Raw genomic sequence first — 25,048 nt, 5'->3', positions numbered from 1 at the left:
AGAAGAACATTGACACCTGTTGTCGAGCCGGAGAAACGTTGCAATCTCTCTCCCTATATATATAATGGACTAAAATGTAACTATTGAACTTTTATCCGCAGAGCTTTTCCAGGATCTGAGTCAGTTGCAAGAGACGTGGCTTGCAGAAGGTAAGAAGAAAAAAAAAAAGATTAAAAAAATAAATAAAAATAATCCTAAATGTATTTTATCCCCCCCAGATCATGGATGTAAGGAGGGGAGAGGAGGGAGAATAAAAAAAAAAAAAAGTCTTGAACTTGCTGTCTTAATGTTCAGCCCAATTAATTGAGCTTTAAAAGAGCCACCTCATGTGTCATGCATACATTAGAGAGACTGATGAGTTTGTCTTTGGGGACTCAGGGGGCTGCTCTACCCAGTGTCATCACAAATTACCAGGAGAAATTGCTTCCAGCTCACAATCACATCTGCTTTTGGCAAGAACTAATGCAGCAAGACTTGGAAGTTCGGGAGCCTCTGTTCAGGTTTTAATTGCCATTGATCAGGTTTCTATCAGCGCCCCTCCAGAGACTGTAGACCACCAGATCAGGGCTCGCTGTTGTCTTCTGAGCAGCACACATGACTCTTTGGTGTTCTGGAAGAGCAGCCTTCTGATGGCAGAAATTGGTATCTCTGAGTTTAGGAGGACGGGATGCTTCAAGAATTGAGCGCCAGCGTCTTCTTTCCCCCTTGTGCACAGCATAGGACTCTAGGTGTGTATGCGTCATTGGTTTTTGTTTTTTGTTTTTTTTTTTTGGAAAGCATTATATTTAAAATATATTTTTCCCATTTTATTATTTTTTTTTATACATTTTTCCACGATTTACTTTGCATCAAGCCATTATATGTCTGACCCGTGACCATCAGCACTTTGTTGGATTTTATTGTATATTTTAGCAGCTTTCTATATTTTTGCTACATTTATTTCTTTTACTGTATTTGAAGTTCTCTGCGGTAGAATATATCGATTTATTTTTATTTTATAGCTTCATTCTCCATAAGAATATTGTGGATATGACAGTAAAATCTATATATGTTCCATAAGACCACTGTGTGTCTATAGGACAGTGAAATCTATATAGTTTCCAGTATGGAGGTTGATTGACCGACCTTAAACTTTTACCCTGATGGATTTTCAATTTCTTTTTTTTTTTTTTTTTTTTTTTTTTTTTTTCAATTTTGGAATTTAATAGAAAAGACAGAAGCATTGTCGTATTGTGAAGATCTGTCCCAAAGTTACATCTAGTCTTGACTAGGTTGATTATACTTTGACACTGAAAGGTTCTTTGAAGAATGTGCAAACCTTTTCCGTCATCTAAACCTAGAAGGTAGTGTCACATGTAAGAAAAGTCTTTATTAACCAGATAATATGGTATATACTGAGTATTATTCTCGATTGTTGGATGGTTAATCATTGTTTCCACCACGGTGCGTCCATGAAGGATGACTCGTCAAGCCGATGATTCCGGAACACCAGGTGTAGACTTTACCTGTTGGGGCACGTTTTTATTATAGACCTTGTGTAGAATATTTCTGTGTCTCGGGGGCTCTGGATTTTCTATATTATTATTATCTCATGGTATTAATACTGAGTTATTATTATAGTCACTGCCTTTTATCCAAAAATATTCAGAATTCAGAGTCCTCAGTGGTTGATACCTTTAAATGGCGAACTGAAAAGATGGTGACACATTGCACATTGCCTTTTATCCAGATATTATATCGCAGTGGATTTAAAAATTAGATATAGTGTTTGTATTACAGATGGCAACTTTACATAATATTCTGCTTATTAGTTGAATTTTTTACAAGTTTCTAAACTTGCTGAAAATGGTAACTTTTGGCTTTGGAAATATTCTTACAGTGTAATGTGATTTTTATTTTTTCGTTGGGGTGCTTGGGACTTTATTAATAGGTTTTGGACTGGATTTTGATTCTATTCATTTATTTTTACTACATCATATTGTCTACCATGCAAAAATTGAAAGTGTATACAAAATTAGTATTGAGGAACGAGGTCGGGACGCATGGCTTATGAAAGTTCTTTAAGTTGTAGTCTCATAGATGTTATCTCCATAGATTGGTTCCCAAAATGTTACCCTGTACGTAGAGCATCGCATATGTCTATACTGGGATTTCATGGCTTGCATGTCGGCCGTGACCGAGCTCGTTGACTTGTCCCCCTGCAGGTACGACTATTGAACCTTCGTAGAGTTAAACCTCGATAATATCATTAGCGTTCCACCATTCAATGCGGAATCTGATCCCTTCATATCCTGGTTAACCCATCCCCTGCCCTATAGATCCAGACCCACATCTCCTGCTTTCCATAGTTGTGATTTACTTTTCTAATTGTTTTCCCTTTTTCAATTGGGGCGATGAAATCTTAAACTTTTCTTTGCACTAATAGGCGCCATGGCTAATTTTGGAATTGATTTTGAAGCCTAATGTAGATAAAAAAATTACGGTATCCCTGTTTGCTAAATCGAATGCCCTGTAGAGTCAAATTAATGTATCAGTTCATCTCTCCATCCTCTCTTTCTGTCTCTCTTTTTCAGTCTTCCCTTTTTTTTTCTCTCTTTTTCTCATTCTCTCTTTTTTTTTTTTTTTTTTTTTTTCTTTCTTTGTCTCGTTCTTTCTCACATTCTCTCTTTCTTTCTTTCTTTCTTTCTTTCTGTTTCTTTCTCTCTCTCTCTATTCTTTTCCTTCTCTCTCTAATCTTTTCCTCCTCTTTCTTTCTCTCTCTTTCTCTCTCTCTTTCTTTTTCTCTCTCTTTTCTCTTTCTCTCTCTCTCTCTCTTTCTCTTTCTTTCTTTCTTTCTTTCTCTCTCTCTCTCTCTCTCTCTCTTTCTCTTTCTCTCATTCTTTTTCCTTCTCTCATTCTTTCTCTTGTTCTTTCTCTCTCTCGTTCTCTCTTGTTCTCTTTCTTTTCTTTCTTTTTCCCATATTTATGCTTTTATAGAAATCTTTTGCTTCCCCCAAAATTCACAAAATGGAGGTAAATGTTGGCTTTGTGGCATACTTTAGGCTGCTTGTTTACCTCTACCTGTACAGATCAGGAAGATCAATTCTTGTTGACATACTTAGGTGACCACCGGCCATGGGTAGGGGAGGAGGGCTGACTTATCATGACTCCGACTTGACTCCTACATGGCCAGTGAGTTTTTGACAACCTTGCAGCAATGTGACATTGTGCTCCAACTACTCGTGGAACGACGTTCATGTACGATATGGATTAAACTACATCTGCTCCGAGAGCTGCAAAGTTCTTGGTAAGTTTTGTTTTTGTTTTTTTTGTTTTTCCATATTTTTTTTTTTTTTTATTTTTTTTTTTGTGGTTTTTCAAGAATTGGAGCAGGTGACTTGTGCCGTTGACCATTTACCATTTACATGTTGTTTTCATTGTCCCCCCCCCCCCCCCCTAATGTACAGAGACCGCCCTTGAGACTAGAGACTTTTTAATAAGGAGTGGCAGATAGTTCTCAGTTTGTCCTAAAAAAAAAAAAAAAAAAAAAAAACAAATAGGGGATTTTAGACATTTTTGCTTTTCTTTTTGGACTATTTTGTAGTAATGGAAAAGGCTTTTTAGTATGAAGATAAAAATGTAAAATAGTCCTGATGCAAAATGATCGCCATGTTATGTCCTCGAGTGGATGTCGAAGGGGGCGAGTTCACTCAAGGCAACTTGGTGAAGTTTCTACAACTTTCTTTCTCCTTGCAGAGAACCATGCACCTGCTGCAGACACACCATTCACTGGTTTTCCTTTGCAGAGATTTTTGCAAGGAATCTGCCGCGTGTGAATATGCCCTGAGGCTTTTTGTCCCCACGTCTCGTGTCTCGGCGAGGGAGCACCGATTACATATGATGTAACGTGATGCTTTGTTCCATGTTAACCCAACTCAAGACCTCTTCACTGAACATGTGTTTTGTTTTTTTTTTTCTGGTTCTTTATACTTTGCAAACTTATAAAAACTATTTTGACCCCTAACATGCGGTCAATGGATAACAACCTGTGGCTCGTTAGCTCCTGGGAGACTACAAGTCTCAGCCATTTGAAAAGTTAGGATGTATTTGCATCCCATAGACTTCTACATGTCTTATACGGATGATAGGACGGCCAGTAAATTCTGCCGCGTGTGAATAGACTCCGGCAGGTTCTAGTTGACCGGTAGCTCTGGTGACAGTCGCTTCTCACCGGTGAAAATCTGCCTGCGACTAAATACGTCTCTGCCTATCGATGTTCATTCAGCGGGAAAAAAAAAAATATTCCAAAATTATGAAAGCTTCAAACAATCAGGGGGCGATATCGTTGGGTTTATTGGGGGTAGGCATGCTCACTTATTTGGTCTATTGGGAAGATTCTTAGTAACATTGTATCTATTTATCGCCGACGTTTCTAATCTCCCCTTCGGCTTACCGACCAATGGGAAGTGACCGGTGCTGCACTCGATGGCGGCCCAATGGGTGATGGGATGTGTTTTAGAGGCTTTATCATAGAATCCTAGAATGTTAGAGTTGGAAGGGACCTCCTGGGTCATCACGTCCAACCATCTTCTCAATGCAGGAGTCACTAAACCATCCCAGACAGATGTCTGTCCAGCCTCTGTGTGAAGACTTCCATTGAAGGAGAACTCGCCACCTCTCGTGGCAGCTTGTTCCACTCATTGATCATCCTCACTGTCAAAAAGAATTTTGTAATGTCTAATCCGTATCTTCTGCCTTTCAGTTTCAGGCATGCTTTAAAAGTTTTTCCCCATTTTACAAGTTTTATCTCTATGGTAGAAGGTTTAAGAGTCAGGTAGTTTTCCTTGAGGCCGATGTACACTCTAAGCCAAGGTTGATCGTTTTTCTTATTGGGTGGGGGGCTATTAATGTAAAATCATGTTGTTTTTAAGTGGGGTTGTGCTTCACCCCCACACCATGCTTTTGCTTCATTTATATGAAAAGCGGAAAGTGAGCTGCTTTGAACCATTTTGGTGGACGATCTTTAGAAACTTGTTTTCCGGCGGGGGACTGCTGCCATAAAAAAATCTGTTACGTCATATTTTTATCTTTGCTTGGTGGCTGTTGTCGCCTGACAAGAAAGAAACAAACGCATGGCGCCACTGGCCAAATTTGGCTTGTCATTTGCCACTTTGATTTGCCGTGTTCTGCTAGTCTGGTCAGGCATGGTGACGATCCGGCGGACGATCGATCCGTTATAATCGGGCTGATCGTTACACATGAAGACAGATTTGTAAAAATGTAACGAATCCGCCGACTCGATCGGGTCGTCGTAAAACCTCTGATCGACGTCAAACGAGCACACCATCTTCAATCGAGCAAATCCTCTTTGATCACTGGTCAAGGATTGGAAACTTTTTTTGCTCAGTCCAACAATATTTTTTCCATGAAAATCCCTCCCGTAACCTAGTGAGATCACCAACGTGTTTCCCAGATCGGACGCCCGCTTTATGACCTCTTGGGGAACATTCATCTAGAACGAAGTACAAAAAACTCTCGAAGATCTTTTGTCGTGTCGGTGACTGTTGGCCTCTTTTATCATTCTTGAGAAACAGGCGGGTAAAGGCTTTTGTTCTCTGTTATCAACCAAAGTAGAGACCGACTGTAGTGAGTTTTAGGCTATGATCACATGTTGCATTTTTGATTTCTGAAGCCCAAAACCTAATTTCTTGGGAATGATGCAGCCAAAATGCAAGTTTTGCACTTTTTTTTTGGAAATGAGAAAAAAAAGCTGTACAAATGCTGGAAGAACTGACAAGCTGCAGATTTAGAAAAAAAATACCATCAGTTTTCCAATTCAGTCAAGAAAAGAATAAAACAAACCTGTGCATGAGATTTCTGAAATATCGTGCCGGCGAAGGCTATGAGAAAAAGTAGCTGTTCATTTGCAAACAAACGCAACATGTGAACATAGCCTTAAAGAGCTAAAGTACATTAATTCCCCGCCCCCAATAATCGCCACAATCTCCAGACTTCGGGGTTGCTGCTCCTTTAAGCCCCTTTTCTCATTTCCTCCAGACGTCCTGCAGGAGTTTGACTTTAGTTTTTATATTTTTTTTGTTTTTGCTCCCTTTTCGGCAGCGGGGTGTGACCGTGAGGCTGGAGCACACGCTCAGTGCTGGACTTCTGTGTGTATTTTTGTGAATGGAGGCAGAACTCCAGTCCTGCTCGGCTCCTCTCTTTGAGAAATCGCACAGGATCAGCTGTCTCATTCACTGGCAGAGAGAGTGACTCACGCATCTTCTGTCTTCTTTGGCTGCAGGTCATTGTTACAGTGGATAGAGCTCGTTTTAATTAAAACGTTAACCATTTAATCTCCAGCTCCCTTTTTTTTCCCCCCCAAGTCCGGTGCCGGTTATGCTCCTTAATTTTGTTTTTTTTATTTTTCTTCCTTATGAGACGACTTGTCAGGAGGTTCTTTCTGAAAGCTCCATTATATTTCCTTGATTCTGTTGATTTTTCTAGTAAAAAGCGTGACATCTTGGGGGTGGGTTGGATCTGGCACGTCGATGTTAATGCAGCTCCCATCTCCACCTCCGCACCCGCTAATAATAAAGCGAAAACAGGCTTCCGCTTCTGTCTCCAAATAGCGATTATATCAGGGTCTCTGCAGCACGGAAGCGTCCGTATACCGGTCCGTACACACGTGTATCCGCATGTATCGCCTGTCAGAGGTTACGTCCGTATACCGGTCCGTGCACACGTGTATCCGCATGTATCACCTGTCAGAGGTTACATCCGTATACCGGTCCGTGTACATGTTTCACCTGTCAGAGGTTACATCCGTATACCGGTCCGTGCACACGTGTATCCTCATGTATCGTCTGTCAGAGGTTACATCTGTATACCGGTCCGTACACACATGTATCCCCATGTTTCACCTGTCAGAGGTTACATCCGTATACCGGTCCGTGTACACGTGTATCCCCATGTTTCACCTGTCAGATGTTACATCCGTATACCGGTCCGTACACACGTGTATCCCCATGTATCGCCTGTCAGAGGTTACATCCGTATACCGGTCCGTACACACGTGTATCCCCATGTATCGCCTGTCAGAGGTTACATCCGTATACCGGTCCGTGCACATGTGTATCTGCATGTATCGCCTGTCAGAGGTTACATCCGTATACCGGTCCGTGTACACGTGTATCCCCATGTTTCACCTGTCAGAGGTTACATCCGTATACCAGTCCGTACACACGTGTATCCGCATGTATCGCCTGTCAGAGGTTACATCCGTATACCGGTCCGTGCACATGTGTATCTGCATGTATCGCCTGTCAGAGGTTACATCCGTATACCGGTCCGTGTACACGTGTATCCCCATGTTTCACCTGTCAGAGGTTACATCCGTATACCGGTCCGTGTACACGTGTATCCTCATGTATCGCCCGTCAGAGGTTACATCCGTATACCGGTCCGTACACACGTGTATCCCCATGTATCGCCTGTCAGAGGTTACATCCGTATACCGGTCCGTACACACGTGTATCCGCATGTATCGCCTGTCAGAGGTTACATCCGTATACCGGTCCGTGCACATGTGTATCTGCATGTATCGCCTGTCAGAGGTTACATCCGTATACCGGTCCGTGTACACGTGTATCCCCATGTTTCACCTGTCAGAGGTTACATCCGTATACCGGTCCGTACACACGTGTATCCGCATGTATCGCCTGTCAGAGGTTACATCCGTATACCGGTCCGTGCACACGTGTATCCTCATGTATCGCCCGTCAGAGGTTACATCCGTATACCGGTCCGTGTACACGTGTATCCTCATGTATCGCCTGTCAGAGGTTACATCTGTATACCGGTCCGTGCACATGTGTATCCGCATGTTTCACCTGTCAGAGGTTACATCCGTATACCGGTCCGTGTACACGTGTATCCTCATGTATCGCCTGTCAGAGGTTACATCTGTATACCGGTCCGTGTACACGTGTATCCCCATGTTTCACCTGTCAGAGGTTACATCTGTATACCGGTCCGTGTACACGTGTATCCCCATGTATCGCCCGTCAGAGGTTACATCCGTATACCGGTCCGTGCACACGTGTATCCTCATGTATCGCCTGTCAGATGTTACATCCGTATACCGGTCCGTGCACACGTGTATCCTCATGTATCGCCTGTCAGAGGTTACATCCGTATACCGGTCCGTGCACATGTTTCACCTGTCAGAGGTTACATCCGTATACCGGTCCGTGCACACGTGTATCCTCATGTATCGCCTGTCAGATGTTACATCCGTATACCGGTCCGTGCACACGTGTATCGCCTGTCAGAGGTTACATCCGTATACCAGTCCGTGCACACGTGTATCCCCATGTATCGCCTGTCAGATGTTACATCCGTATACCGGTCCGTGCACATGTTTCACCTGTCAGAGGTTACATCCGTATACCGGTCCGTACACACGTGTATCCCCATGTATCGTCTGTCAGATGTTACATCCGTATACCGGTCCGTGCACACGTGTATCGCCTGTCAGAGGTTACATCCGTATACCAGTCCGTACACACGTGTATCCCCATGTATCGCCCGTCAGAGGTTACATCCGTATACCGGTCCGTACACACGTGTATCCCCATGTATCGTCTGTCAGATGTTACATCCGTATACCGGTCCGTGCACATGTTTCACCTGTCAGAGGTTACATCCGTATACCGGTCCGTGCACATGTATCGCCTGTCAGAGGTTACATCCGTATACCAGTCCGTACACACGTGTATCCCCATGTATCGCCTGTCAGATGTTACATCCGTATACCGGTCCGTGTACACGTGTATCCGCATGTATCGCCTGTCAGAGGTTACATCCGTATACTGGTCCGTGCACACGTGTATCCGCATGTATCGCCCGTCAGAGGTTACATCCGTATACCGGTCCGTGCACACGTGTATCCTCATGTATCGCCCGTCAGAGGTTACATCCGTATACCGGTCCGTGTACACGTGTATCCCCATGTATCGCCTGTCAGAGGTTACATCCGTATACCGGTCCGTGCACACGTGTATCCTCATGTATCGCCCGTCAGAGGTTACATCCGTATACCGGTCCGTGCACACGTGTATCCTCATGTATCGCCCGTCAGAGGTTACATCCGTATACCGGTCCGTGCACACGTGTATCCTCATGTATCGCCCGTCAGAGGTTACATCCGTATACCGGTCCGTGCACACGTGTATCCTCATGTATCGCCCGTCAGAGGTTACATCCGTATACCGGTCCGTGCACACGTGTATCCTCATGTATCGCCCGTCAGAGGTTACATCCGTATACCGGTCCGTGTACACGTGTATCCTCATGTATCGCCCGTCAGAGGTTACATCCGTATACCGGTCCGTGCACACGTGTATCCCCATGTATCGCCCGTCAGAGGTTACATCCGTATACCGGTCCGTGCACACGTGTATCCTCATGTATCGCCCGTCAGAGGTTACATCCGTATACCGGTCCGTACACACGTGTATCCGCATGTATCGCCTGTCAGAGGTTACATCCGTATACCGGTCCGTGTACACGTGTATCCCCATGTATCGCCTGTCAGAGGTTACATCCGTATACCGGTCCGTGCACACGTGTATCCTCATGTATCGCCCGTCAGAGGTTACATCCGTATACCGGTCCGTGTACACGTGTATCCCCATGTATCGCCCGTCAGAGGTTACATCCGTATACCGGTCCGTGTACACGTGTATCCCCATGTATCGCCCGTCAGAGGTTACATCCGTATACCGGTCCGTGCACACGTGTATCCTCATGTATCGCCCGTCAGAGGTTACATCCGTATACCGGTCCGTGCACACGTGTATCCCCATGTATCGCCCGTCAGAGGTTACATCCGTATACCGGTCCGTGTACACGTGTATCCCCATGTATCGCCTGTCAGAGGTTACATCCGTATACCGGTCCGTGCACACGTGTATCCTCATGTATCGCCCGTCAGAGGTTACATCCGTATACCGGTCCGTACACACGTGTATCCCCATGTATCGCCCGTCAGAGGTTACATCCGTATACCGGTCCGTGCACACGTGTATCCCCATGTATCGCCCGTCAGAGGTTACATCCGTATACCGGTCCGTGCACACGTGTATCCTCATGTATCGCCCGTCAGAGGTTACATCCGTATACCGGTCCGTACACACGTGTATCCGCATGTATCGCCTGTCAGAGGTTACATCCGTATACCGGTCCGTGTACACGTGTATCCCCATGTATCGCCTGTCAGAGGTTACATCCGTATACCGGTCCGTGCACACGTGTATCCTCATGTATCGCCCGTCAGAGGTTACATCCGTATACCGGTCCGTGTACACGTGTATCCCCATGTATCGCCCGTCAGAGGTTACATCCGTATACCGGTCCGTGTACACGTGTATCCCCATGTATCGCCCGTCAGAGGTTACATCCGTATACCGGTCCGTGCACACGTGTATCCTCATGTATCGCCCGTCAGAGGTTACATCCGTATACCGGTCCGTGCACACGTGTATCCCCATGTATCGCCCGTCAGAGGTTACATCCGTATACCGGTCCGTGTACACGTGTATCCCCATGTATCGCCTGTCAGAGGTTACATCCGTATACCGGTCCGTGCACACGTGTATCCTCATGTATCGCCCGTCAGAGGTTACATCCGTATACCGGTCCGTGTACACGTGTATCCCCATGTATCGCCTGTCAGACGTTACATCCGTATACTGGTCCGTACACACGTGTATCCCCATGTATCGCCTGTCAGAGGTTACATCCGTATACCGGTCCGTGCACACGTGTATCGCCTGTCAGACGTTACATCCGTATACTGGTCCGTACACACGTGTATCCGCATGTATCGCCTGTCAGAGGTTACATCCGTATACTGGTCCGTGCACACGTGTATCCTCATGTATCGCCTGTCAGACGTTACATCCGTATACTGGTCCGTACACACGTGTATCCGCATGTATCGCCTGTCAGAGGTTACATCCGTATACCGGTCCGTGCACACGTGTATCCTCATGTATCGCCCGTCAGAGGTTACATCCGTATACCGGTCCGTGTACACGTGTATCCCCATGTATCGCCTGTCAGAGGTTACATCTGTATACCGGTCCGTGTACACGTGTATCCCCATGTTTCACCTGTCAGAGGTTACATCCGTATACCGGTCCGTACACACGTGTATCCTCATGTATCGCCTGTCAGAGGTTACATCCGTATACCGGTCCGTACACACGTGTATCCCCATGTATCGTCTGTCAGAGGTTACATCCCTATACTGGTCCGTACACACGTGTATCCCCATGTATCGCCTGTCAGAGGTTACATCTGTATACCGGTCCGTGTACACGTGTATCCCCATGTTTCACCTGTCAGAGGTTACATCCGTATACCGGTCCGTACACACGTGTATCCTCATGTATCGCCTGTCAGAGGTTACATCCGTATACTGGTCCGTACACACGTGTATCGCCTGTCAGAGGTTACATCCGTATACTGGTCCGTACACACGTGTATCCCCATGTATCGCCTGTCAGAGGTTACATCCGTATACTGGTCCGTACACACGTGTATCCCCATGTATCGCCTGTCAGAGGTCACATCCGTATACTGGTCCGTACACACGTGTATCGCCTGTCAGAGGTTACATCCGTATACTGGTCCGTACACACGTGTATCCCCATGTATCGCCTGTCAGAGGTTACATCCGTATACTGGTCCGTACACACGTGTATCCCCATGTATCGTCTGTCAGAGGTTACATCTGGATACCGGTCTGTACACACGTGTATCGTCTGTCAGAGGTTACATCTGGATACCGGTCCGTACACACGTGTATCCCCATGTATCGTCTGTCAGAGGTTACATCTGGATACCGGTCCGTACACACGTGTATCCCCATGTATCGTCTGTCAGAGGTTACATCTGGATACCGGTCCGTACACACGGACATTAGATAATTACTTGAAAATCCCACAGTTTTTTTTTGTTGTTGTTTTTTTTTTTTTTTTTTTTTTCCGAAGGTGGGGCGGACAAGAGGCGCGGGAGACAATGTGGCAGCCACTTATCTCTGTCTTATGTAACATCCCTGGCAACTAAGCTTGGATCCGTTCAACTATGAGAATTGGGGTCTTCAGGCTTAAAATATACATAATATTTTGACCAGATTATAGCGGTCTTCATTGTCTTTGCCCAACATAGGCTTCCAATATGTACTGGACTCTAATGGTTGTAGCCTTCGGTGGTATACTGGGAGTTTATGGTGGTATAATGGGAGCCTTTTGTGGTGTAACAGGACCCTTTGGTAATTATAATGGGAGCCTATGATGATATTATGGGACCCTAATGTGGCATAATGGGAGTCTATGGGAGTCTACTATATTGGTATAATGGGAGTATTGCACAGTGACTTGATTGCCACGTATATAGCGCTGACTATTATAATATAAGACCTTGTCGGGGGTTCGGGGCATCGACTGTAGATGTGTACTACTAACCTTATATCAGCCATCGCTAGCAGCATAAATGTCTCTGTAGGTTCTCAGAACTGGAGATGTGTGAAGTGAAGCAGGGGTAGCACGGCCATTCTGTACTTCTTTCCATCATTCCACTTTAAATGGCTGATAACGGAGACAATAGATTGCATCCGTCCACCCAGAAAACAGAGATGAGATAGTTTGGGTTTACTGTCCCTTTAAGGAGTGCAGAGAATACTGGGTTAATATTGGTCTCCTCTGCTTTTTCTTCTCGTTTGTGGTGATTGATGGCTGTGTAATCCGAGGATGATGTAGCAGAGACCATTTGGCAGCATTAACTCTGTTTGTGCCATGGACGTACTAATGACTTGTTTGCATTACTGGGATCTGTCATTCAGATGCTCAGTGGCATTTCCTAAAATGTCCTCCTGGATTATATAGCACTTCTTCTTTTTTTTTTTTTTTTTTTTTTCTTTTTTTTTGCTTTTGCAAAACTTTTATTGACGCACTTTTTTTTTTTTTTTTACCATTATTTTCCATCTGTCTAATCATATCAGATCTATATTGTATCTATCGATTCCTTCTATTGATCTGTCGGATTATATTTATTTTCTTCTACATTTTCTGTCTATCATCTGTTCTATCCATTTATATCTTGCATTTATCTTTCTATCATATCTCCATCTTGTAGATAAATGATGGTGATAGAAAAATGGAAGATGGATACAAGATAAATACAAAGCGATAGATATGAGTGTGATCTATGTCTAATATCTAGCGTCAGTATAGTGTCCTTCATCCATTCTTGGCTCCTATCTATTTCTATACATATATCATGTATCCATCTCTTATCTATTTATTGTATCTCCTTCTATTGGTCCGTCTGTAAAACTACAACTCCCAGCAGGTTATGGCATTTCTCTCCCATATCTATTTTTCATAGGTATCGCTGACTACAACCCCCAGCATCTTCTAAAAGCTGCATCTTGAGAACTCAAATTCTACAAACCGAGATTTCATCGTCCCTTCCGTGCACCAGACAAAGCGTTTTCAGCGAAACGTTTCCTAGAAAGTTTCTAATTCCAGGGAACTTTCTATAACTTTCTGACAACTTTTGGCCATGCGTCTTCATCAGAGTCCATGAGATGCTCCCGTATCTCTTACTGCGGAAACATTAGTAACGTTAATGATCGGCACAATGACACTTTATTTCACTGTCTAAACGTCCGGCGATTCCATTCGATCGCTCGCGGAGACAAAGCTGATTTACATAAACGCACAATCGGTAGATTCAGCGCCGACCGCGGGTCTACAGATGGATGTTACGCTGTGTGTGATTTACCATGTGCTCATAGTGGAAGAATGTGTGTCCGTGTGAATATATATATATATATATATGGATTCTAAAGCGGAATGTGCGGATGTAGCAGAGCTGAAATTGTCATTAAAGGCATTAATTGTCCTAATATTGTTAGTTTACTAGCAGTCCCATGTAAAACTGCATTCCTGCCAGTCGCTGTTGTGTCCGATAATTTTGCAACATGTGAATCGTTTTATGATAAAAAGTGAGATGATTTTCCTAGATCTGTGTCTTTTTGCTCTGTTGTTGCCTGATTATTTTTTTGTGTTTCCCATTTTTACAGCTCAGGTGCCGGACAGCGATGAGCAGTTTGTTCCAGACTACCAGGCTGATAACTGTGAGTACTCCGCCTCCTCGGTGTACCGCCGTTACTCTGCTATAACTGTAGCTTGTATTATTTTTTTTTTGAATTGTGAGTACTGAAGCAAACCTGAAATTAATGGAGTCCGACATTCCGCAGATCACTGTGTTTATATGGACAGATGTAGCAGAAGGGATTATCAATTTAACCCATTGTTTGTGTGGCAGTGACCGCTACACCGGCCTCCTTTAGATCTTCTCTCTGCCGGTGTCCCATCTCGGGACCATGACTGAATAAGCTGAACTAATGTGAACAAAAGAGAGGATGCAACATTGCAGAATTTGGCAACATACCCTCCACCCCCTGTCCAGCTATTGCCGTCCTCTCTTCATAGGAATTGCTTCTTGTGCTAGTTTTCCCCTGTTCCTCCCCTTGTTGACCCTTTGGGTAAATGGCCATCATCAGTCTCCCTTGTTGCAGTGAATGGGGAGGGGGCAAACCTGCCAGAGGCCCCTCTGTCCTAATCTGGGGCTTCATTGACATCGATATTTCTCTGTTACTTTGTCATTTTTACATATTCCTTTATTACGCTCTGTGCGTTATCAGAACCGTCCACAGACGGAGCGGCCGCAGGAGGCCGATGGCTCTGGCTTATACAGATCAGTGGTCACATGAAGGAAATCGACTAGAACAAAGTTCTATGTTTTTTTTTAAGCCTCAGGAATTTGTCGATTTTTTTTTTTTTTTTTTTTTTTTTTTTTTTTTTTGGAAATATCTTTGTTTTTGTTAATTTATTTAATTTCCGTAATTTGTATTGTAGTTTCCCAAAAAGTAGCAGCAATATCTCCCAACTTCCAATGACAGATGTACATTTCTGTTCACTTGTTCTTTCTTTCTCTCATTCTTTTTTCTCTCGTCCTTTCTTTCTATCTTACTCTCTTCTTTTTCTCTTTTTCTGTTTCTTTCTCTCTCGTTCTTTCTCTCACTTTTTCCTTCTCTCGTTCTGTCCTTTCACACTCTCGCACTTTATTCATTTATTTTACTCACTTATATAGCGCCATTAATTCCACAGCACTTTACAAACATTATCGACACTGTCCCCGATGGGGCTCACAATCTAAATTCCCTATCAGTATGTCTATGGAATGTGGGAGGAAACCGTAGAACCTGGAGGAAACCCACGCAAACACGGGGAGAACATATAAACTCCTTGCAGATGTTGTCTTTGGTGGGATTTGAAACCAGGACCCCAGTGCTGCAAGGCTGCAGTGCTAACCACTGAGCCACCGTTTTTTCTCGTTCGCGCTCTTTCTTTTTTGTGCACTTGCTCTCTTTCACTCGTTCTCACTCTTTCTCTTGTTATTTCGCTCGCTCTTGCTCTCTTTTGCTCGCTCTCGCTCTGTTGCTCGCTATTGCTCTCTCTGTTGCTCGCTCTCGCTCTGTTGCTCGCTCTTGCTCTCTTTTGCTCGCTCTTGCTCTGTTGCTCGCTATTGCTCTCTCTTTTGCTCGCTCTCGCTCTGTTGCTCGCTATTGCTCTCTCTTTTGCTCGCTCTTGCTCTGTTGCTCGCTCTTGCTCTCTCTTTTGCTCGCTCTTGCTCTGTTGCTCGCTCTTGCTCTCTCTTTTGCTCGCTCTGGCTCTGTTGCTCGCTCTTGCTCTCTCTTTTGCTCGCTCTTGCTCTGTTGCTCGCTCTTGCTCTCTCTTTTGCTCGCTCTCGCTCTGTTGCTCGCTATTGCTCTCTTTCGCTTGCTGTTGCTCTCTCCCTTTTGCTCGCTCTCTGTCTCTTTTGCTCTCGCTCTCTTTCGCTTTCTCTCTCTCTCTCGCTTTCGCTCTTTCTCTCGCTTTCTCTTTCTCTCTTTCACTCGCTGTTGCTCACTCTTTTGGTCGCTCTCACTCTTGTTCACTCTCTTTCGGTCGCTCTCACTCATTTTCGCTCTCTCTCATGCTTTCACTTTCTCTCTCTCTCTCTCACTCTTTCACTTTCTCTCTTTTGTTCGCTCTTGCGCTCTCTGTTTTGCTCCTCTTTTGTTTGCTCTCTCTTTTGCCTGCTCTGGCTCTCTTTCATGTGCTCTCACTCTTTTGCTCACTCTTTGCTTGCTCTTTTGCTTGCTCTCTCTAGTTCTCTCTCGCTCTCTCTTTCGCTCGCTAGCTCTCTCGCTCTTTCGCTCTCTCTTTTGCTTGCTCTCTTTTGCTCACTGTTTTGCTTGTTCTCTCTTTTGCTCGTTCTCGCTCTTTTGCTCGCTCTCATTTGCTTGTTCTCTCTTTTGCTCGCTCTTGCTGTCTCTCCCTAGCTCTCTTTTTTGCTTTTTCTCTTTCGCTCGCTCTCGCTCTTTTGCTTGCTCTCGCTCTTTTGCTCGCTCTCGCTCTTTTGCTCGCTCTCGCTCTTTTGCTCGCTCTCGCTCATTTGCTCGCTCTCGCTCTCGCTCTTTTGCTCACTCTTGCTATCTCCTTTGCTTGCTCTCACTCTCTTTCTCTCGCTCTTTTGCTCGCTCTCGCTTTTTTCTTTTTCGCTCTCTCTCTTCTGGATTCACAAAAGAATGTCACACGTCAAGTTTATTTGGATCTTGTAGTGAATTTTGCGTCACTCTCTTGGACATGATACATGGTGGGGGGGGGCGACTATTGTCCATTAAGAGGACCATACTGTTCCGCCTCAGATTTTGGCCTCTCTGTACATGAGCGAGGAGTAATTTCACTTTTGGAGCCAGCACTGGACGTCTCCCATCCTACCTGGGGGTGTAACACGGGCTTGTAAATGTGCGGTATTGGAGCGGCCCCTGTTTGTGCCTTCTGTACAGTAGGTGGGGTCTAAGGAAAAAAAATAATTGGAAACAGCTTGCTGGTGGTTTCCTTGTGACAAATTAGGTTGCTGCTGTTGGGGTGAAGATGGAGAGGTTCACATCACCTTTGTAGAAGGGGCACTGAACAGCCAGAGCTCGGGGGTCTCTCTCGCATACCTTATCACTGACCGTAGGAGAGGTGGAGAGTTCCTTCTTTTTCTTAAAGGATATTTTGCCTCTGCAGCTTATTGGTGATTTTATTGCCGAGTTTTGCGGTTGTGCCTAAAATTCTCATTAATTTTCAGTCCGCCGTTGCGAATTACACTAATAACTTAAATGGTTTTTAAACCTGTGCAAAGTCCTTGTGTAGCATAATGACAAATGTAGCAGAGCTGAGTTTGTCCTCTGGCACTAATAACTATGTAACTACAGCAGAGCTGAGGTTTTCAGTCTCATGATTCGGATATAGCGGAGCTTAATTTGTAATGTAATATGTCTGCAGATTTACATGCAGGTAACATAGTATTATACAGATGCAGCAGAGATGAGTTTGTCCCTTTTCATGATCCTATTCTAAACTATCTCCAAATGTTTAATGACTCATCCAGCTCTACTACATTTTTTCTTTTTGGTACAGCCAAAACCTGTTTGCTTTGCAGTAAAAACGCTGCGTTCAAAACTTTTTTCACCTTGTTTTGCTATTTTTTTTTTTCACCTTGTTTTGCTGTTTTTTTTTTTTTTTTCACCTTGTTTTGCTGTGTTTTTTCACCTTGTTTTGCTGCGTTTTTTTCACCTTGTTTTGCTGTTTTGTTTTTTTTCACCTTGTTTTGCTGTTTTTTTCACCTTGTTTTGCTGTGTTTTTTCACCTTGTTTTGCTGTTTGTTTTTTTTTCACCTTGTTTTGCTGCATTTTTTTTTCAGCTTGTTTTGCTGTGTTTTTTCAGCTTGTTTTGCTGCGTTTTTTAACTTTTTTTTATTTTACTGCATTTTTTAGGAGATGTGGATTACGTGCGTGGTTTTGTCTACAGAACATGTTTTTAAAGGTTTAGTTTTACTCGCCAAAAAAAAAAAACACAGCAAAACCCGATTGCTGTGCATTTTGCAGCATTTTTGCAGTTGCTCATTGCTTTCTATGGGTGAGAAAAAAAAATGATGCAAAAACCCTGAAAGAATTGACATCCTGCAGTTTTCAAATTCAGTCAGTAGAAAGAAAGCAAGAATGTGCATGAGATTTCTTAAACTCAGCTTCTTGCTTGCATAAAAAAAGCTGCAAAAATGCTGCCTAAAGGGCCACTAACCCTAAATTATGCAGATTCTACAAATCCACAGGAGGAGCGGCTGATATCGGTCACATGTGTATCTTCAGTTCTTTATCGCTGGAAATATGACAAAGTAGAGACCATTCGCCATCTAATCTCAGGAATATGCCTTTTTTTCTACTTATGAGCTACTTGAACTCTTCATCCACTCTGAAAAACTGCTAAAATTAATCTGTCACTAAGGTATCGGGATTCCAGAAGAGTGAGATGCAGAGAAGCTGATTATGCAGATTCTAGGTAGTTTATCCCAGTGCTGGATTCACAACTACCCTGCTCAGTACTGCTGTATACTTTCTTCCATGCTGCTGCTGTTGCTTGTGAATATGCTCTACATACAGACTGGAGAGTAGGAATCCCTCATGTCTGTGTGTGCAGTGTATGGGAGACATCATAGCACCTAGTGTCCACTCACCAGCTCAGCGACAGCTGAAAATTAAAGATAGAACCTGCAGAGGGGAAAACTAGTGAAAAATGCAGGTTACAAGTTATGAAATAATCAGAAATAGCATTATTTCACAAGTACTGCAGTGTATGGGTTTATAAAAGTACATATTTAATACATACAATGAATTCCTTTTTCCAATATCTGCAGCATTTTTTGTTGTAAATTATGGAATCTCCTATGTGCAAATTATGGAATGTTTGTAATATGTCCTATCAGAAAAAAATGCTTCTTTCTCCTCCTATAAGCCACTTCTTCCTCTTCTTCCTGCCTCTTGATATCATCATTCACTCTGAAAACTCCTTTTGATAACATATAGAGGACTGTTTGTTCACTGCATTATTAGATTACAGCTACCTATTAAAGTCTGTTTAGGGAAGGCAGACCGACGAAGAGGTAGAGAGACTGTGCTGCTGCTTTCTAGTAAGTGTTTGTCTCACACTAGAGATGGATTCCCAGCTACACTGCTCAGTACTGCTGTGTGATATCCTGTTTATATCTTCAATAGTGACATGAGAGCAGGAATCCCTCGTCCTAGCACCTAGTCTGCAGCACATCAGCTCAGAGACAGCTGAAAATTAGAAAGTGCAGGATCCAAGTCCTATAATGACCAGAAATAGTGATAATCCTCATGTACAGACAGGACCGCTTATTCCGAAATCTATCTCTCTGTTCTAGGAGCTACATTATTTCTTCTTGTTCATAAATGACATCTTAAGGGTGTTCCTACCCCTGTAAGTGCTAATTACCCTTAGTTTGGACATCCAGTTTGCTTTATTCATGTCACACACAGTTCGGCGTTGTCTTTACACGGCGCAGTGTTAATATTTGTGGAGACGGTTAAGGTTTGCATGTGCTGCTTTGTGTACACTCTGAGGTCTGGATCCACCATTAAAGCTGACATCCATTACCTGCGGGCGTACAGGGATACGCTTTATAGAATTTGCCTTATAAATGTGTTGCTCTGTTTCTTAAAGGGACAGTACGCCTGAAATGACAAGAAATATCCAAAAAACATTCCTGCTGTAGCTTTAAGATTTCAAAATAAATCAGTAATGGAAAATTTTGGAAAAGGGGCAGATTTGACTCTGTACAAGCAGCTGGAAGAAAGCAAAAAAAAAACAAAAAACATGTTATTTGATCTGCATGGGAGAAAAAAATAAATGCATTCAGAAAATGGCACTTTGTCTTCTTCAGATTTATTGATTTCCAACAATCCAAAATTGGAAGGAGACAAATAACTTCCTGCACAACTAATTTTTCTCCAGTCAACATGGATGCATGGGAGGGATAAGTGGTAAAATATAAAGGATACACTGCTAATCTCCAAGAAATAAAATGGAACTGGTCCACTCTTCGCTAAAATCCACATTTTTGGGATTTCTTTTTCCAAGGATCAAGTTCAGACCCTAAACATCCACCTGCTGGAGCTTTCTAGTGGTAGGAAATATGGCTATATACTATGGTTCAGACACTAAAGGATAGAAAGCAATGTAAACTAAAAATAAAGGGTAAATTATAAAGGGAACACTTAAAGAACAGAATATAACTCCAAATAAATCACACTTCTGTGAAATCAAACTGTCCACTCAGGAAGCAACACTGATTGACAATCAATTTCACATACTGTTGTGCAAATGGAATAGACAACAGATGGAAATTATTGGCAATTATCAAGACACCGTCAATAAAGGAGTGGTTCTGCAGGTGGGGACCACAGACCACATCTCAGTAACAATGCTTTCTGGCTGATGTTTTGGTCACTTTTGAATGTTGGTTGTGCGTTCACACTCGTGGTAGCGTGAGATGGACTCTACAACCCACACAAGTGGCTCAGGTAGTGCAGCTCATCCAGGATGGCACATCAATGCGAGCTGTGGCAAGAAAGTTTGCTGTGTCTGTCAGCGTAGTGTCCAGAGGCTGGAGGTGCTACCAGGAGACAGGCCAGTACACCAGGAGATGTGGAGGGGGCTGTAGGAGGGCACAACCCAGCAGCAGGACCGCTACCTCCGCCTTTGTGCAAGGAGGAACAGGAGGAGCACTGCCAGAGCTCTGCAAAATGACCACCAGCAGGCCAGAAATGTGCATGTGTCTGCACAAACGGTTAGAAACCGACTCCATGAGGATGGTCTGAGTGCCCGACGTCCACACATGGGGGTTGTGCTCACAGCCCAACACCCTGCAGGACGCGTGACATTTGCCACAGAACACCAGGATTGGAATAGTCACCACTGGCGCCCTGTGCTCTTCACAGATGAAAGCAGGTTCACACTGAGCAGATGTGACAGAGTCTGGAGATGCTGTGGAGGGCGATCTGCTGCCTGCAACATCCTTCAGCATGACCGGTTTGGCAGTGGGTCAGTAATGCTGTGGGGTGGCTTTTCTTTGGAGGGCCTCACAGCCCTCCATGTGTCACGAGAGGTAGCCTGACTGCCATTAGGTACTGAGATGAGATCCTCAGACCCCTTGTGAGACCATATGCTGATCCGGTTGGCCCTGGGTTCCTCGTATTGCAGGACATTGCCAGACCTCATGTGGCTGGAGTGTGTCAGCAGTTCCTGCAAGATGAAGGCATTGAAGCTATGGACAGGCCTGTCCGTTCCCCAGACCTGAATCCGATTGAGAACATCTGGGACATCATGTCTCGCTCCATCCACCGTCATGTTGCACCACAGACTGTCAAGGAGTTGGCGGATGCTTTAGTCCAGGTCTGGGAGGAGATCCCTCAGGAGACCATCCGCCTCCTCATCAGGAGCATGCCCAGGCGTTGTACAGTAGGGAGGTCATACAGGCACGTGGAGGCCACACACACTACTGAGCATCATTTTGACTTGTTTTAAGGACCTTACATTCAACTTTAATTTTGTGTGACTCCAAATCCAGACCTCTATTGGTTAATGAATTTGATTTCCATTGATGATTTTTGTGTGATTTTTGTTGTCAGAACATTCAACTTTGTACAGAACAAAGTATTCAATGAGAATATTTCATTCAGAGATTTCTAGGATGGGTTATTTGCATGTTCCCTTTATTTTTTTGAGTAGTGTATAAGGAAACCATATAACAAAATATTAAAACAAATAATAGATTGAAAGAATGTGTCAACTTCCCATCCGTTCTCTGCAGGGTCCTAGTGAATGCCATGTTGTATTTTAAAAAAAGAAAGATTTCCAAGCATGAGACCTGAGAAAATTGATGAGAATCTGATAAATGCAGGATATGTAGTGCAAGAACGAAATGAGCAAATCACAAGTTGTATAAAGTGGAAGCATTATCACACCCTGAAATAACAGAAAAAGGTTGTAACTCCTATCGGCGATATAGTGAGAGTGTTACTGATCATCCCCGACGTGATTATGCAGATATATTCATGATGTACCTTACGGTAAAAGTGAGGGGAGATAGAGGAAAAAAAATGCATTCATTTTAGATTCTTAGTGTGAATAAATATAAATTTATCAAAGAAGCTGTCAAGTTGTAATGATTATGCTCATTTTTACTTTGTCTCCACCCCATGGGATTTCTTCAGGTTCTTACGCACAAGAATATAACTACTATAATACTGCCCCTATGTACAAGAATATAACTACTATAATACTGCCCCTATGTACAAGAATATAACTACTATAATACTGCCCCTATGTACAAGAATATAACTACTATAATACTGCCTCCTATGTACAAGAATATAACTACTATAATACTGCCCCTATGTACAAGAATATAACTACTATAATAATGCCCCTATGTACAAGAATATAACTACTATAATACTGCTCCCTATATACAACAATATAACTACTATAATACTGCCCCTATGTACAAGAATATAACTACTATAATACTGCTCCTATGTACAAGAATATAACTACTATTATACTGCCCCCTATGTACAAGAATATAACTACTATAATACTGCTCCTATGTACAAGAATATAACTACTATAATACTGCTCCTATGTACAAGAATATAACTACTATAATACTGCCCCTATGTACAAGAATATAACTACTATAATACTGCCCCTATGTACAAGAATATAACTACTATAATACTGCCCCTATGTACAAGAATATAACTACTATAATACTGCCCCTATGTACAAGAATATAACTACTATAATACTGCCTCCTATGTACAAGAATATAACTACTATAATACTGCTCCTATGTACAAGAATATAACTACTGTAATACTGCTCCCTATCTGTACAAGAATATAACTATTATAATACTGCCCCTATGTACAAGAATATAACTAATATAATACTGCCCTTATGTACAAGAATATAACTACTATAATACTGCCCCTATGGCTTTGTGTTTACTCAGGGTTGCTGTATTACTACTCCTCTTGTATGGTTCTAGCTGAGCCTTTGATGATGATTTTGTGTTGTGTGTGGATCATGATGTTGGTGAGTGGGCTGAAACTGGAAGTTATAACATAATATTTTGGGAGTGGGTTAGTGATCATCTTCATTTTCTCCTTCCTTTTATTTTCTCTCTTGTATTTTATATAAAGAATCATCTGGAAACACTTTTTATTATAAAGGATTCTCTATGTGTTACAGAAAGGAGTCAGAGGATCATTTGTTGTGACTAATACCGCCATCCCATAAAATAATTGTTTTGTTTATTTCACAGTTGTTCTGCTAAAATTTTCCATTTCTGACTATGAATTTGGTTTCCACAGACTGGAGCGTATAAGATTTCAGAATGTGAGTGCGCGCCCAGGTCTTGGCATCGCTCGGAGCTGTCGCTTCTTGGCAGTTTATACATAGAACATGGGAATATGAGTAAATTATCCCCGTGTTATCATTTGTCAGAGCCCATTAACACTGCCCATATACTATCCTGCAGAATGCCACAGAGGATGTGATACATTTTACACTGCTGTAATTTATGGTCATTGTCCAAATTGGCTTGGACTAAGACTTTTACAGTCTTTTCTGTGTCAGGGGGGAAATAATTTATGTTCTGCGGTGCTTGTAGTGTAAAGTATATGTGTGATTGATGGTCTTAGTATAGAGTACAATGGCTTTAAAGAAAACCTGTCACCAGATCAAAAGTGGCCAATTTTTGGTCTTATTTCATTCCCGCTGCTCCACTATTGATTTTTTTTTTTTCTTAATCCGCCATATGGTTGCAGAGTCAGTCTTTACCTGGGGGGCAGCGATCACAGCCTAAAACGCTCCCAGAGACACTCTTGTAAGCTCCACCCCCTTGATAAACCACACGAAAAAAAAAAAAAAACTTATGGGAAGTTTATAAAAACAAACATCAACAGAATACTCGAAGAACCAGCGGGAATAAAATAACAGCAAAGACTGACCCCGTCTGCCCTGGTGACAGGTCCTCTCTAAGTTTGATTGTTCAGTTTTCATTTTTCTTCCTTTAGCTTTCTCTATCTCTATCTATCTATCTATCTATCTATCTATCTTTCTTTGTTTTCCTTTTCTTACTCTTTCTTTCTCCTTTCTTTTCACTCCTCTTTTTATCTCCTCATATTTTTTTTTCTCTCTCCTCTTTCTCTCTCTTTCTCTCTCTCTTTTTCTTTCTCTTTTTCTTTCTCTCTTTCTTTCTCTCTTTCGCTCTCGCGCTCTGTCTTTCGCGCGCTCTGTCTTTCGCGCGCTCTGTCTTTCGCGCGCTCTGTCTTTCGCGCGCTCTGTCTTTCGCGCGCTCTGTCTTTCGCGCGCTCTGTCTTTCGCGCGCTCTCTCTTTCGCGCGCTCTCTCTTTCGCGCGCTCTCTCTTTCGCGCGCTCTCTCTTTCTCTCTCTCTTTTTCTTTCTTTCTCTTTTTTTTTTTTCTCTCTCTCTCTCAAATTCAAATAGGCTTTATTGGCAGGACCAAAATACAATTAGTGTTGCCAAAGCAAGAAAAGAAGTGTGGCAGGGGTGGGGATGGGGTGTTGGGGGCAAAATTTGGGGAGTGATTGTCCATTTGGAGGTCTTTAGTCCCTCTCATCTTATGACATGTGGTGACATATTGGGCGGCGACCTCCACCATTGATTCTTCTTCCCCCAGTAGGATGCAGAGTTTCCTCTCCTCATCCATGGATGGGAAGTCTGGGGTATGGGTGGTAAGTTTCTGGAAGTGGGAGTCCCTCACTGCTGAGTATTTGTTGCAGTGCAGCAGGAAATGCACCTCATCTTCCAGAGCCCCCTGCTGGCAGTGCTGGCACAGTCTGTTCTCTCGTGGCTTGTATGTCTGTCGGTGCCGCCCTGTTTCCACCTCTAGGTTGTGGGCGCTTAATCTGTATATACTCAGGGTCTGCCTGTCTTTGGGGTGGCGTAGCCTTTCCAGGTATGGAGCCAGTGTGTAGTCCCTCCGCAGTGACCGGTAGATGGTGAGTTTCTGGGAG

The 25,048-nt window shown here is 43.4% G+C and overlaps 1 protein-coding gene across 4 annotated transcripts in view; it reads left to right on the top strand.

Annotated features, from left to right (window-relative positions):
- Positions 1-25,048, top strand: part of ETV1 (ETS variant transcription factor 1) — a 73,382-nt gene that overhangs the window by 2,559 nt on the left and 45,775 nt on the right. For 3 of the 4 annotated variants that reach the window (XM_073582127.1, XM_073582128.1, XM_073582129.1), the window contains exons 4-5: positions 102-149; positions 14,132-14,185. In XM_073582127.1, coding sequence (XP_073438228.1) covers positions 102-149; positions 14,132-14,185 — 102 coding nt within the window. Of the gene's footprint in view, positions 1-101; positions 150-362; positions 729-14,131; positions 14,186-25,048 lie in introns of those variants that run through there. The other variant, XM_073582130.1, reaches the window with a different exon arrangement.

Source organism: Dendrobates tinctorius, unplaced genomic scaffold (genome assembly GCF_039654945.1).
Source record: "Dendrobates tinctorius isolate UK_male_01 unplaced genomic scaffold, ASM3965494v1 ptg000070l, whole genome shotgun sequence".
In the NCBI taxonomy this organism is placed as follows: domain Eukaryota; kingdom Metazoa; phylum Chordata; class Amphibia; order Anura; family Dendrobatidae; genus Dendrobates; species Dendrobates tinctorius.
Note: the sequence above shows the minus strand (reverse complement) of the source record. Positions and strands in the feature narration are given on the sequence as shown.